Below are 16,025 nucleotides of genomic sequence, written 5' to 3' on the forward strand. Positions count from 1 at the left end.
GGGGGGGGTGTGTGTTATCATTTATAGTGGTTGACATCAAGATTAGTTGATCCTTGCACCAGAAGTGCACCTCAGTACCACGGTGTGTAATTCTGCATCCCTTAGGCTCTAAGCAATGTAAAACTGTTACAATTAAAGCAAGGACGGCTTTAATGGTCGAGTATGTGAAATATATTCTCTTTTTTTTTTATCATGATTGTGGAGCCTGGATGAATGAAACTGAAAATGAGAGCCTTCTGTGGAGTAAAGATATTTACAAATGTTTCTGTAATAGTTTTGTTAAACTGTTCCTAACATGAATATACCCCTGTTTTATTTGATCTGCAAAGTGCCTTTTTTTTTAGCTTGTGTCTTGAGCCATGTATAAACACTGAACTCCAATCCTCTTATTCATATAGATCACTATGTGTGTTTCCCCCATCCCCCTCGATCTGATTTTGAACTCACCTTTACGACTCTGCTATGACTCAGATGTGGATTAGATGTTGTGAATGAACTCGGTAAACTGTTGGCTGGTCTCACATGCTTGCCTGTACTGGTAGTGCACTGTCTCTGAAGCGCTGCAAACATCTGAAGACACGATGACTGTGAAACACGTGAGCAGAGAGTCTCTGATTGAGCTTCAGAGGAATTCACTTCCTGCCAGCTTCTTTTTTACTGTGGTTGGAACAAAGTAGTTGTTATGCAGTGTCATGACGGGAGAGACACAAAGGAAACTATTTGGGAAAATGCAATATCCACAACGTGGTGCACACATACAAATTACCTAGTCTTTGTGAGTGATGCACAGAGTTGGAAGCAAGGAGAAAAGAAAGAAATATTTGAAATGTTGTTAACTTATCAATTCATCTGCTTTCGTCACAAAAACAATACATTCAGTCTGTCCACAATCACATTTTAATAAAGTAATACGACATAAGATGAGATACCGTCTTAAAATGTCTGTGCTACTGAGACATTATGAGTATGAAAAGGATTGTTTTCATAAGCAGCTGTTCAAATACGCATTTTAAAATCCATATAACACTGCTCTGTTTCGCTCTAAATGTTATGAATGTAAGATTTCACTTAACTATGCAGTAACACCCGGAGCCTTTGAATTAATCGAGTGAGGTCAGAATTGGGTCTTTACAGCCTTTTATTTGTTGTTCAAATGTCCTGATTTCCTATTAAAAAAAAGGCCTTAAGTGAAGGCCAGCACTGCCTTGAATTTGGACTTAATCCATTTCTCTTTAACCACAGTTATTTAGCATTTGTATTGTTCTTGGACGATGTTGAAAATACACTTTTACTTTTTAAAAATCAAATAGCCTGTGTTCCTCATAACTTAAAACATTGCAATGGGAGTTGTGATCGTATGTCTGTCTGTTTTCTCTCTATACCTCATCAGTTTGTATACGTAGCTCTATTGCTTTTTGCTGTATTTTTGTTTTTAAAAGAAATGCCCTAATATGGCCAATAATTGTGACTGCACACTTATATTTAGGAATCCTCTTTTCCGTGAACCCACGGCCCATATCCTGAGGATGATCGTCCATTACTGCAAAATGAGCTCTGATTCTTGTATGTGAACCACAGCAGGAAGGAAACTGATCCGCTGCCACAACGAAGATCATCCAGCTCCTCTACTGTAATCCCAGCCTTGCATGCGTCTGTGATGTTAACCCTATTGGAGTTGAAAAGGTCACAGTGAGCAACAGCACATTTACTTGAAGGGGAGACTTTGATCTCCTGGTGGGCCGAACATCCTGTCAGCCTACCCATAAACACCTCCAGGGGTACAATTGAGTGGGGTGGGGAGGGGGTGAGGCGGGTGATAAAACCGACCTGTAGACCCCCGGTCAAATACAAACCGCAGAATAGTGAATAAGGGAAGTGGAGTGGGAGGGTGAGGAGGGATGCAGTCGCTCTGATGTGGTCCCACTGACAATGGTAGGAGGGGTTGACACCTTGCTCCCGATTATTGGCAGTATCTCCCTCTGACCTCTCCAGATCTCAGGGGCAGGCGGAGTGAAATGCTGCAATTTTGGTGTTGTTGAGGTTGTTCCTGCCAAGAATGCAACAACCCTCAAACAGGCCTCAGTCAACAACCTCAGCCCTCCATTCCCCTCCTCTTCCCCTCTGAAGCATTTCTCCTCGGCCTGTGGACGACAAGATCATGGTTTTTTTTTTTGTTTCATAGCAGCCTTATCGCTCCCACCCATGTATGACCACAGAGGAACTCGGCCCGCAGATAAGGAGTCTGTGCCTCTGCACCAAAAAGATGTAGACAAATAAAGAATACAGAAGTGGCGACAGCTGATTTCTGATAAACCTGTGTTTGTTTATTTGATGTTTGCTGAAATGCACTATAAAAATCTTCATCTTAGCAAGTGGTTTTCGTCTGGAATTGGAATCCTGAAAGCTTTTTTTCTTGAAAAGGAAAAAAAAATCAACAATCAGTGTTTTGAGGCAAGACAGAATAAGAAACATTACACTTGATTCTAAAAGAAAATCTTGAACAAGTTGCTCTGCATTAGAAAGAAGTTGAAACAGGACATTTTGAGACTCAATAACATATGAAAACTAATTGGTAAAATGGAGATTTTGCAGTAAAATGAACCAAACATCTGACAAATAATAAAACAAACACTAAAATATGCATCAAATTAAAAAAGAAAAAGATCTTACCACACAACCAAATTTTTTTTTACTTAATAAAGACTTTTATGATGCAATTCTTGTGGTGTGGATGAAACTTTAGCCTTGCATAGTCATTTCAACTGAGCATAAACCCACATAATTCAAATGAAGAAGACTTTTTTTCTGTCTGTGTGTATGACTGAGATATGCCTTGAAGTTTTATCAGAGCAGGAATATCCTTTCTGTCTCCTCTCATCCTCTGACAGGCTTTGAAGTGTAAGTAGTATTGTGTCTGAGAGATCTCTTCATTTGTTTTCCTCTGAAGTCTCCAGCCCCCCTGCGATGCATTCACTAGAATTTACAAGGTGTGTAATTTACCCTGCGTTGGTTTTCTAATCTTTTGAATTGCTGAGATCAAACATGTACTTCTTCTTAAGAGCATCTTGTTTGATTCACATGCTCTCTTTTGTTTCGGATCACAGCTCTATGCAACTGTCCCTGTAGGGTTGTAAAATGGTGTCATCACACAGACCTCCCTTTAATAATGTTTTATCCCAGGATCCACACATGTTTTTGTTTTTCCACAATTCATTACAATAAATGTTGTCAGAATGGACGTTAACAAAGAGTTCAGAGTGCAACCCTTAATTTGAAAAGCTGTTTTACACATTTTGTTAGTGACATCATTTTCTTGTGAACTAGAAAAATAATTATGGAATTAGTCCAACTCTTTATCACACATGTGAACATGCAAGTCCCAGCAACCAGTGGTGGGGGCACTACTCAGATTGACTGTAAGTAAAAGAAACAAAACCTCAGAGTAAAAATAGTGCATTCAAAGTAAAGTAAAGTATTAATGTACTTGCATCAAAGTGCCAAAAATAAATTTCCCATTATGCAGAATCGCCCATTTCAGAATAATGTGTTATAATAGCTGATGCATTTGTGTTTACATGTTTCATTGCTGTTGCAGCTGGTAAAGTTGTGTCTAATTTTAACCTCTTGGTATACTGCTGTAATTGTTGATTTACTTGCCTCCGAAATGCAGTGGAGTATAGGTTTAAGTAAAGTAACTTAGAAGTAGCCTACACCACCAATTATAATCCTATGATAAAAAAGGAACAAAAAGAAGCAGTATGAAATAATATTTTATAATAGCGGGCTGAGTTTTATAAATCTATTGGATTATATCACTATTTTATGTTTTTTATATATATTTTGCAGAAGTGGAGAGAATATTCAGATCCTTACAAAAAAATAGCAAAATACTACTCCATTACCACTAAAAGGCAATTTTAAAAAATGTACGTTAAGTATCAAAAGCAAAAATATTTAACCTCTGGGATTATTATACTAATTTATATGCATTGTTACTGATGCATGAATGTGTAAATAGCATTTTACTGTTGCAGTCACTCATTGTGGAGCTATAATTATTTTATATACTGTTGGGTACTTTAATCTGTAACAGTGCTACATATTATTTCATAAACTGTTTTGTTTGTAAAGTCTTATTTTGTTGAGCAACTGGTAACTATAGCTTAAAAATACATGCAGTGAGGTCAGAAATAGTGTAATAATTCCCACTGAATTATAGTGGAGTACAAGTATAAACTGGCGTCAAATGGACACACTTTCATTCATTATACTGGAGTATAGTTCTTAAGTGAATGAATATCTATGGAAAATGTATTCATATGATTGTATTTTTTTTTAAATATGTTAATTATTTTTGCTGCATAGTCAAATTACATACTTACTAAAGGAGAATAAAATACAATTTAAAAAAACCCACAAACAAACATCATGTATCATTCATGACAGCAGTATCCATGGTCACAGATAAATTAAAGGCAAGGTAGTGATTCTTTAAAAAGAACAAAATTATATGTACATATTACAGTACCTTTTGAGAGAAAAAAGGAAAACAAAATACACAGCATGGTGCTTAACACTGGACTCAACACACTGATGAAAATGATTTTAGCCTGAAAGAATTTCAATATAGGGTCCCAGATCTGATCAAACACACCTCTATTTTCATTGTAAAATCTCAGTCTGACCAAATGTAGTGTTTCCCATTTCATTCATATGAATGTTTGCTTCACATTTTTATATTCACCACTAAAGGTTCCACTATAGGTTTCCATATATTAATGATATATTTTATGCATGCAGAAATTTTAAGTTTACATCTAAGGCCAAGGCTTTCACCAATTCTACCATGTCTGCAGATTCATGGTCCACGACATCACCTCCTGTTTAATAAAACACAGGCTCATATTATATTCTTAATATCTTATTAGTCGCTTCCAGCGGACGGATGACGACACATCAATCAATTGACTACACAAACACACACACACACACACACACACACACACACACACACACACACACACACACACACACACACACACTCACTAACAACGTTAGACTTGATTTTTGCCTTCCACTACATTCTTGTTCCCAGCGCCGCGTCGTAGAGATGCAGCCAATCACGAGTCCCGTTTGAAAGCTGAGTAGATGGGAGGAGAAAAAGCCCAGGAGAGCCTGCTGGAGCTCTTCCTGCCTCATCTGTTGCGAAGCTGCGGGAGAGGAGTGAGCCCGTGCATCCTGCGAGACGAAACAGACGAAACTTTGTGTGAACCTTCGCAGTATGAGCAGGGAAACGCACTGAAAAGTAGCAAATGCGTCTACTGCACTGTTACTGGGAGAACCCTACGGATTACACACAGGCTGCATTTTAAACCCGCGCTTTCTCATGCGTTAAAACATCTGGTTCCTGGACCATGCCCGGACTCTCCTGCCTGCTTAACTATCGCGTTTTATGATAAGTTGAGGGGTTTTTGGGGGGTAGATTTAGAGTGATAAGGGTTTTGATTACCTTTTTTATGCAACTTTTGAGGGCTGCAGACTGAAAAAGAAAGAGTTGTGTCAGAGATCCTGAGACGCACCGAGGATTTTGGAGACTGGAAGACATGAGACTGTTTGTCATCTGCGCGTTTCTGCTGTTTAAAGTAAGCAACAGTTCATTTATGTTGTAGTAAATACTGTCACATATTCTTATAAGTCTTCATAATCTCTCATCACCTCATCTCTCACAACAGCAACTTTTGTAAACTTCTGCCACTGGGTTCAGTTTTACACCGTTGTTGCCACAGAGCCATATTTGATAAAGGTTGTGTCACACTGTCCTTGTTGGTGAATATGTTTGCTGTCAATCTGTAGTTGTCAAAAACAGTGGAAAGAGTGAAAGGACACATCTGATTAAATGGCTAAACAGGAGCAAAATCTAACTTCCTCATTTTGCTCTGGTGCTGCAGTTTCTCAGAGACTCATCCTGGACTGCGGCCTAACCTACTGTACATCCGCTCAGTCAGCCGTAGACCTCCATGGTCACAAAACAAGCTGGAAATATTTGGAAATTCTTTGTTTTGTGTACACAACTTAAACCAGGAAGCCACTGTTCATTTTTCCACTTACATTACACAATTTTCACTCCATCACCATCTGCCGCAGTAGCAGGAGCCAGAAGGAGCCAAACAACTTCTGAGGCAGGAACATAACGCAATTTACCACGATTATAAACCGACTCAGTAATAAATGATGTATTTTATGGAGGAATTATAGTCTCAGAGGTGTTTGATAGCAGCTCATTAAACCAGAATCAGTGGATAAGAAAGCCCCTGCTCCACAGTTGCAGACAATAATTTGACACTCATCTCCCTCAAACAGCCCATGGGGCTTGTAGTCCTGTCTGGACACGCTCATCAGAGTCAAAGCACTTTTGTTACATCAAAGCTTTTAGATAAAACCTCAGCTCTTGAAAAGATATGCATCTCTTTCTTTTATAAGCGCATAAATATCAACAGGATTTCTTTGTGAAATCTAAGATACTGTTTCTCATCTGAAGTGTTTCTTTAGCCCACTGAAAAGTTGTCATTGTTTGTGCGGTCACATGCTTCCGTCATTACTCACTGGAGGATTTAGTGCAGAAGTTGACTGTATCTTACAGTATCTGAGCACACACCTCATGACGTCCTCCAGTTAAGTCTCTTTCTAAGGCTTGTAGTTTACTGTACATGTTGCCTACATTTGTTGCTTACGGCAGTTCCTGGTGAAAAAGTGGCCAGGCTTACAGCTTGCAGTGTTGCTGGGGTCTGGATATCCGGAGCAAAGCAATTATCATCATTTTCTCCCAGTTTGTGGTGTATATGTGTGTGTGTGTGTGTGTGTGTGTGTGTGTGTGTGTGTGTGTGTGTGAGTTGGGGAGTGGAGGTTTGTTACCACAGTTATTTGAATTTCCATAGAGCAGTTAAGCACATTTCTTTGGGGAACCATTTCTCAACTCTTTAGTGAAAGTTGAAAATCAGTAGATTAGTAGTTAACAGAGTCGCTTGGTGCTGATTTAGGATTAAAGTGTTGGGTGAGCTTTCTGCTGGAAAAAAGAGAAACATGTGTCCTTTAATTTGTCTCTTATCCTCCCTGTTTACTAATGACAGTGATCAGTGCGGATGGGATGTGCAGTTTAGACAACTTTCCATCAGCTCAGGCTGTTTCTGCTGAATGACCCCAGGCTGCTGCCGTCACAGGCAACACAGTAGAGGCTCATGGGTCAGTGTCTTCACAGGGAGGGAGAGAGAGAGCATCCTTTTGTGTGTTTATTTTCATGCAGATTAGATTAACTTTGGAAACTCCAGCGTAGGCGCTTCAAATGTGGTCTCACTTCAGAGGGGCACAGGAAATGTTTCAGGCACAGGGAACGCTGAAATGTGTGTGTGTGTGTGTGTGTGTGTGCATGCGAGCGCGTGTGTGTATGATCCACGATGACTGAGTGACTCCGGCAGCCGTGGAGTTGAGAGCCCCATTGAAAGCAGTCCTCCTCGGTGGTCTGTGTGTTCTCACTGGGGAATTCCTTCAGATTGCAACTTCTTACCTAAATGGAAAAAGCAACTGCAGACCCCTCCCCCCCTTCACTTTAGACTTTATGCCCTCAAGGTGACACATACAACTGCAGGCATGCTTTGGAGCATGGCACATCAAATTAATCTTTGCTTGAAAATGAGAGATAATGCCAAGATGTGATATTGTAGGAGCACCATCAAATATAGCAAGAGGGTAAAGGTTTCACAGTGATCGATTTACTACTAAATAAAACTTCATTTATGAGCCATTGAAGTAAAATCAACACAATCAGATTAGTTGATTTTGTCTTCTGATGTCACAAAACCTGTAAAACAATTATCTGCTGTTCTTGTAAATATGTGGAAACACACTTGTACACATACGCAATTTTAGCCACCTATCCTAAAATTACATATACAAGTTTTTTTTTGTAATACAGTGTTAATACTAATAATCTAGCTTTTTGTATGAAATGACAAAAAAGGATCTAACCTTAATGTTTCTGATTTTTTACCTGGAATTTATCAAATTATCAAAGTTTCTTACTCTGTTACAATATTAGGTGAAATGAACAGTAACTGGATATTAAGATATCATTCACACCGATAAACATGAAGTGGTAACCATATATAGCACTATTTTAATGTATACAGTAGATAATGACTTAGTCATTCCTCTACTGAGTAGATCACTGTTCCCTTTCGTCCCCAGTGGGGCATGGACTAAATATTTCATTGTACGCTGGGCAGTGGGTAAAGTGCCAAACCTTTGGGAGTTCCTGCTCTGAGCCGAGCCGGCCCTCCAGGCAGGCTTACAGAGCTGCGCCAGCCCGGGCTCACACCAGGCACTGTAAAATGACAGAAATCCAAGCTGGAGGTACTAATAAAGCAGAGCCGCTGTCACCAAATATTTATCAAAGTATAGACTGAGGGCTAAAAGGTGAGCTAGTGGTAGCAGAGGCGCTCCATCTGTCACATGGAGCAGACCAACCAGAGTTACCAGAATGCCTTTCTGCTCCAAGTTATTATGGTCCAGGTTTGGTCACAGTCTGCCAACTCCAAACATCCTGCTGGTTCCTGCCTGCTGGATCCTACCACCCCGACACACTAATACCTCTGATCTGGGCTCTGTGGCGTTCAGATATCATCAGGCTCCTCTGTAAGCGTCGCAGTAAAAATGGGTGTTGTTTTTGGAGCGAGGCGAGCTCCGTTTCAAAGTCGTTTCTCCTGTGGTATCAGCATGGAACATTTCAGTGTTTTTGCGACTGGGAGCATGGCACTTTGTGTGTGTGTGTGTGCGTGCGCGTGCGCGTGTGTGTTTCTGGTGGGCTTTTCATTGGAGGCTCTACAGGTTCACACACGTTGCCTGTGTTCCTTGGCAGACTTCACAGACAAAGAGAGACATCAGTGGGTTGTTTAGCTGTTACTTCTCCCCTTTGCAGGAGGTTAGTTGTTAGACATCTGTTTGCTCTTGTCAGCCCCCAGGCAGAATAGGCCAATCTCCATTAAATGCGTGCATGTTTAAGATGCCGTTGTTCAGAGCCTGGAGAAAGGGGAGTTAGTGAATTACTGACCTTCATAGACACACCTGCAGGGCTTGGTGACTTCAAAGGCCCCCTCTCACCCAAACAGACACTCACATGCTGGGCAGCCTTGGTTAACTGACACCCTCCCCTGGGGCTGGAACCGTCTCCTTTATATTCATGCCCCCTCCTTTTCTGTTGTCAGGAAATAAACACACATTCTCTGTATTCACACACACAGTTACACGTTGTCATTCACACTGATTTGGAGTGAGTGGGAGAGTGGAAGCTCTTTTTTTTTTTTTCTTTTCTTTTACTTCTTCCTTCCTCCTTTTCTGAGTGTTTTCCTTCACCCATTTTTGTCTTATTCTTTCCACTGGTCTAAAGCCATCTGATTAAAGCCAGCCCCTCCTGTCAGGCACCAACTCTGCTGCACAAGCCGTTAGGAATGTCTGATCTATCCCTCATGTCACAACTCAAGCTGGGCTCTCCATTACCCACTTGCAGATAAGGACTCTGAGCACTTTAAGGGTGAAAACTGAGGCAGATAGAAAGATAAAAAGGCCATTTTCAGTTCGCCCACTTCACAAGAGCGGGATGTGTGCGATTTAAGGCAGAAAACCTCCCTGGACAAAGAAAAACTTCCTCTCTTGTTGTCTTTTTTCGGAGACTCCTCCCTGAGAAGTTGAATATGAATCATGTAGCTGTTGTGTAAACAGGGTGGATCCAGAATGCACTAAAACCTGAGATGGTATTTCAAATTAAACAGGAAAACGCTGTGGTGATATTTTTTTCTTACTGTGTCATTTATTTACTGCAGCTCACTCTTGGAGATGCCTGTGCCAGTAACCAGTTCACTGAGTCAGGGCAGTGCTGCAGTCTGTGTCCTGCTGGCTTTGGAGTGGAGGTACAATGTGGGAAAGAGGATACCAAGTGCGCACATTGCCCAACGGGTAAGCAATTAAAACCTAATGTTACTGCACCGATAAAGAATACGTTTCACCTGCCCTGTCATTATCTCCGTCTTCTGTCCAAAGGGCTGGAAGAGTTAAGACGGCGCTGTGTCTCATCATTGCCTCTGATATTTATGAGACAAACAGTTTTATTTAGACTGACGCTGATTTTGTAATCTGTTTCCCAGGAACATTTTCCTCATCTGAAGGCCTCGGCCCTTGCCTTCCCTGCGCCAAGTGCCCACTAAGTGTCCCCATGGTGGCCTCTTGCTCTGCGAGTCAAGACACACAATGCGAATGTGACAGCGGCTTCTTCTTTTTGAGCACCCACGGCCTGTGTGCGCCTTGCTCCAAATGCAACCGTGGTGAAGGTGCTACCCAGGAGTGCGGCCTAAAGGGAGACAGTATGTGCCACATCTGTGGCCCGGGAACATTTTCTGAGGAGCACGCCAGCACCAAACCTTGCCAGACCTGCACCCAGTGCTCTGACAGCGAGGTGGAGATCCGAGCCTGTATGCCCAACTCTGACACGCTCTGCATGGGTGAGTTGTGACGTAGATTTGGAGTGATAGAATACATTTGATTTTATAAGCCTAGTGATATTGTTATTTGTCTTAGTGTAAAAAAAAATCCCATGAAAAGACCGAAACCAACACTGAATTGATGCTACTAACAAGTGTTCTCTGCGTAGCCAAAGCTTTATATACTTTACGTCACGTTTACGCCATAGACCTGATCAGAAACACATACAGGAGCCACATCGTTGTTCTGGGTGATGTGCTCCTTCATTAGGATGCACATGGGCACTACACACAGTCCTACATACATTGTCTGGCTGCTGTAAACCCACAGCTGAAAATAGTGAAACACAGTATTTAAGTATAAAACTACAGTGTCCGGCTGTTTTAGGAAATTACTTTTTTTTTTTTTTTAAAATGAAGCCATGAATTTGTGACCTCTTTGTGAATGATTTGGGGTTGAGTGCCACAGAGTGAGTAGGTTAGCCGGAAAAGTATTGAAAGACGGCTGATCTTGGACTTTTAATGGGATTTGCTGACAGTAAGAAAAATATAGGATAGAGCCAGCCTTTAAAGATCTAACGCAGGGAAAGGCAGTAATAGTGAAAGATAAAAAGATAAAAAGAATGAGCTCAAGGGGGAGGGGGGTGGGGCGGTGGGAGGGAGTGGGAGTTCCTGTGAAAATACAAGGACATGTGGTCAACACCTGCATCCACACCTCATCTGAACACTCTGTAACACTCGGAGCCTGGAAACATGAGCAGAGGAAAAAGAGTCCACTTAAGTGCTGTCGTCCAATTGGTATGAGCTTGAAAGGTCTTAAGGTTAACTGACCCCAAGGACCTGAAGGCCAAGGGGGGCTGCTGACCCTGACAGCTAGTCTGCTTGCTCCCAAATGGCTACACTCACTCTCCAGGAGTCAGGTCATCTGTACGCACTCTGGGTGCACATATCATGACTCTCTGACCCCTGAGAGGTCAACACAGTACCTTGTAGTGTTTGATCTTAAAATAGGCAGACCGCAGGAGGGAAGACGAGGCTGAAAACAGGGGCAATGAAAGGTTTTGAAACCCCAGGGGACCGGGAGGACTGAGGCTATCATTACATCGGGCGCACAGGCTTCTGCGGAATTATTTCTGGCCCTAATTTATGCAGCCCAAATGTGTTTCTGATGTCCATATGTGCACATGCAATGTTACTGTACCTGACATATCTCCCTCTCTCAATCTTAACAGATAAGAAGCTGCACATTCTGTCTCGTCCCGCCGAGTCTGATGGGCCTCGTAACACTCCTCGCTTACCAGCAGTAGAAGAGATGATGGAGGAAGGGGAGACCAGTCCTGCCCCTGGAACGCCCAAGTTTACCCCACAGGATGAGGGTGGCAGCAACAACATTCTGGCTTACGTGTCTGTTCTGGCTGCCGTGGTGCTTGGTCTGCTTATTTATGTGGCTTATAAATGGTGAGTCCTCACTGGGGTTGGGCCCTAGTCCTTAAAAGGATGTAATAATGATTATAAGATTGGCCCTGGGATGACAAATAGCTCACTGTGTGTAATTTATCTGACATTGTTTTCTTGTGCTCCTCTCAGCTGGAGATCGTGTAAACAGAAGAAAGCTCTCTCTAAGGCCCGTGCGGCTGAGATGGGATCATCTCCAGAGGGAGAAAAGCTCCAAAGCGACAGCGGCGTTTTTCTGGATTCTCACAGCCTACAGGACAACCAGCCCAGCAAAGGTGTGGTAGACAACACAAGCTCTTTGAAATTAAACTAAATTAAGGTTTCTAAGGCATCAAGCTGGTTACTAAAAGATCTAGACCCTTTATGTCCTGAAATGCACTTACTACCTGCACTATTGCATTACTGAAGATCAAAGGTAATCCTGAATTTACACTGATAACTAACTATCGTTTCAGAAATTATTTTAAAGTCCTTGTACATATAACTTCAAATGACTTTAGGGGTTGTATTAGGAATAAGTGGATTGTATTAAAGAAAAGGAAAATTCATTTTATGTTCCAGACAGAGCAAACCTCCACTTTCTTTTAAAGGTACCTTGTGAAGTACTTGACCACTTGTAGTGCTACAGCGTGTTCTTGTTAGTGCATCCCCACGTTGTATCTCATGCAAATGTACGTGTCCCTCGACACATGTCCGGCTGCCGGTTACGGGCCGTTCCACTGATCGACTGATTAGTGGCAGTAACGCATCCAAGAAACTTGGACTTGTAGCCAACAAACATGAATGTAAACAATGCAGGTTTCAAAATACTTGGCTTTGGCAAGATGGCTTTTGTAGATTATTTATGTGGAAGGAAATGCATTCAACACGTTGGTTAGGCCTCAAAGATAGACACACTGGGTTTTGGTAAGAAACAATAGATGTAAACTTGTTTGTTTACAAGAAAACTCCATGGTTCCCTTTGAGTTCCCAATGTTTCCCACAAGAATAATGACATGGAAACTTTCTATTTTTGTGCCCATTAGATGTTGAACTATCTGAAATATCTATCAGGAGACCTATCATTTCTTGTTAATAATATTACTACTGTTTTTATTGTCTTTGGTTGATAAAGCCAAACGGTGAGCTAATTTTGTTTTGCGTATCCACAGGGACCAAGAGGGACAGCAAGCAGGACAATCGTCTGTACATCAACCTACCCCCCCACAGACAGGAAGAGGTGGAGTGCCTCCTGCAGGAGGGAGGGGGCCGGGGGTGGAGGCAGCTGGGCGCAGCGCTGGGCTACGAGTCTGAACAGCTAGACCTGTTTGGGCGCGGAGAGGCCCCCGCTCACACACTCCTCTCTAACTGGACCCAGAAAGAAGGCTCCACTCTGGGACTGCTGTGTTCTGCTCTGGCCCGCATCGAGAGGCCTGACGTGGTGACGGTTCTTAACTGCCCCGCGCAGGGTGTTTCTGTGGTGTGAAAGCTTTTCAGACACACGTGTGACAGTCACAGACTCAAGTGAAGAACTTTGATTGAAATGACAAGGGAGGCACTCTTCGTATCAACATCTGTCACTGTTGGAGACTGCCACTGACAGTTCTTATTGCTTTGATGGACACTTATTATCTTTTTTTTTACTAAGACAACAAAAAATATTCTAATAACACTTTACCCCAGTTTATTTCACTATTTGATTTTACATGACTCCAACTGCATGAGAGATTCTCCTGCGATGTGTCTGTTATCGCTACAGAGCTGGATCACCAGTAACTAGGGGAAATGAAAATACTTACACTGAATATAATACAATGACTGAATATATACTATGTTGCAGCCAGTTTTCTGTTCTTGTTAAGCCTCAGTCATGTGCTTAATGGGCACTGTGGGATCCTGGCCAGATTGCATTAGACTAATAGTGACATCCACATACACTACAAGTGGCAGGAAGCGGAATAATGTGTTTACAAGTGCTGCATGAGTGTGATGTTTCAAAAACCACTGTTTACTTGATATTTGGACAGTAATCAGATTTGTCCCCTGCTCCATCAGAAGGAAATATTCCCTCCGTGTGATATTACATGAAAAACAATCATGGACGGCTTAGATCATTATGTTTCTAGTCTGGCAAGCCTCGTTTTATGAATCACGACTTCAGCAGCAACTTTGGTATTGCTGTTGATTTTTGCCAAAAGGAGATGGTTTCTTCCAACAACAGTGCTTTAGAATATGATGGGACTTTCCCGATGTGGGTTCATTTTCATGTACATGTGCACGGTTTAAAAAAAAAAATAATAATTAGACAAAAACCCAACCAAGAGTTTACATGGCCAAGTGATCAGATTTCTCTAGTAGAAATTGAGGGTCAAATCTTTCTTAACCATCCCAATGATGCTTTCAGTTGTTATTTTCTTTATAAGAACACTTTAACTATTGTGTAGATACTCACTAGGCTATTTTTTTTAATTTGTCGCCCCGTTCTGTTGTTTTTTCTTCTTTTTCCTGCTGCAGCCACGAAGTAGCCTTGGTATTTATTTACACTGAGGATATATTATGCACCAGTGATGTTTCAAATCTCATCAGAGGACGTATATGAATACGTATATAAAAACACCTTTCTTAGCTCTTCCTAATAATCACCTATGATTGTAAATATCTTAAATATTGATTTGTTTTGATAAGTCATGGCTTAAAGTGAGATCATTTATGAACTGTGAAGATAGAAGAAAAGGAATAGAAATGAATCTATTCTTCTTACACAGCTCTATTTCTGTCAAAATAATTTCTTGTATTAGACAGAAACAAAAACAAACCAAAGACACCATTAATATCAGCCCTTGTGTCCATCTTGCTTTTGTATTTATTTTACCACTATTTCAAGTCTAAATCTAAATAAAATCTTTGAGAACATCGGCGATGTGGTAGTTACACTATGAGACGGCCTCAAATGGTTTGATATTTTTTTACGCCAGCCATGTATGGTTTTGTGTATATATTTCCTAATGGTATGCCTCTGTGTTTTTGTAAGAGTTTTATTCATTTAATAAATAACTTTGATAAGTCAATGCGCTTTTTTTCTAACAGGACTTCAAGTGTAGCATCAGTTGCTTGGAGGTATCTGATTGCGGAGTAGCTCAATTAATTTGGGGAAAAAAAAAACCCCAATTACAATTTAAATAAAAAAAATAGACTGTATATATCCTCATATTGTGCCATTTGTAATTCCTGAACATGTTTTTAGAGTGCCTGAAAACTAGTTAGGAAGCACAGGGAAAAGTTGAAAGAGCTGAAAACAACGGCTAAATGCAAGCTAAAATTTCTGGATAAATGTGATATGTAAAAGCAATGGATTAACTGTTGAATAGCTGAATTAAGTAATGGAAAAATGGTGTGAAATTGCTTAACATAATGGATGGTGAACTAACTAAAATGTATGGATAAATTGTTATATCTGAAAGTATTGGATGAATGGCTAAATAACGTGGATAAGTAGTGAAATAGCTAGAAGTAATTGACAGCTAAAAGTAGTGGATAGCAAAATGAATGGATATACAGTTGAAATAACTAAATGTAAAATTAAGGATAAATGGTTGAAATAAATAGGCTACTTAAGCTCATCCGACAAGGTACAATGGACACAAAAGGTTCAACAGACCTCAATAGTTTGATTAATACTTTATTTTTAGGTGTCTTTGTGTCACACCTCCCATAGACCCTAAACATTTACCATCTTAGTATAAAAGCTGCCATTGCTTATGTACTTCAGATACTGTGTTATATGCCTTTATAGTTATAGCAACATTAAACTTTTTTCACCACATGGCAAATACCTTCTTGGAAATATGAAAATTATTGCTGAACTGTACTACAACCGCAGTCATATAAACATTTCTGTCACTTACAGTTAAGTGTAAACCCCACTTGATGGATTGCACACCGTGGAAGCTTGGACATATTTGGAATATATTACCCCATATCAAGGGATTTAGTGTATAAGAACATTTCCTATCCAAAACCCTGAGGGAAATCAGTTAAGAGGTATTTAATAATTTGAGGGTGAAA

At 40.8% G+C, this 16,025-nt stretch overlaps 1 protein-coding gene across 1 annotated transcript; it reads left to right on the top strand.

Moving 5' to 3' along the window:
* Positions 1 to 5,190: 5,190 nt before the first annotated feature.
* Positions 5,191 to 15,028, top strand: nradd (neurotrophin receptor associated death domain). Its single transcript, XM_023403069.2, has 6 exons — positions 5,191 to 5,642; positions 9,873 to 10,005; positions 10,194 to 10,547; positions 11,759 to 11,984; positions 12,114 to 12,256; positions 13,133 to 15,028. Exons 1-6 carry the CDS (start codon positions 5,604 to 5,606, stop codon positions 13,444 to 13,446), a joined length of 1,209 nt encoding a protein of 402 aa, XP_023258837.1. The 5' UTR covers positions 5,191 to 5,603; the 3' UTR covers positions 13,447 to 15,028.
* The last annotated feature ends 997 nt before the right edge of the window (positions 15,029 to 16,025 follow it).

Source organism: Seriola lalandi, unplaced genomic scaffold (assembly GCF_002814215.2).
Source record: "Seriola lalandi dorsalis isolate HSWRI2012SDOR001 ecotype SW California unplaced genomic scaffold, Sedor1 jcf7180002054062, whole genome shotgun sequence".
Classification (NCBI taxonomy): domain Eukaryota; kingdom Metazoa; phylum Chordata; class Actinopteri; order Carangiformes; family Carangidae; genus Seriola; species Seriola lalandi.

Excerpts from the sequence above, each read along its gene's own strand:
- nradd (XM_023403069.2), top strand. The coding sequence starts at position 5,604 with ATGAGACTGTTTGTCATCTGCGCGTTTCTGCTGTTTAAA. Across the intron at positions 5,643-9,872 it reads GCGCGTTTCTGCTGTTTAAA|CTCACTCTTGGAGATGCCTG; the intron begins GTAAGCAACAGT and ends TATTTACTGCAG. Across the intron at positions 11,985-12,113 it reads ATTTATGTGGCTTATAAATG|CTGGAGATCGTGTAAACAGA; the intron begins GTGAGTCCTCAC and ends TGCTCCTCTCAG.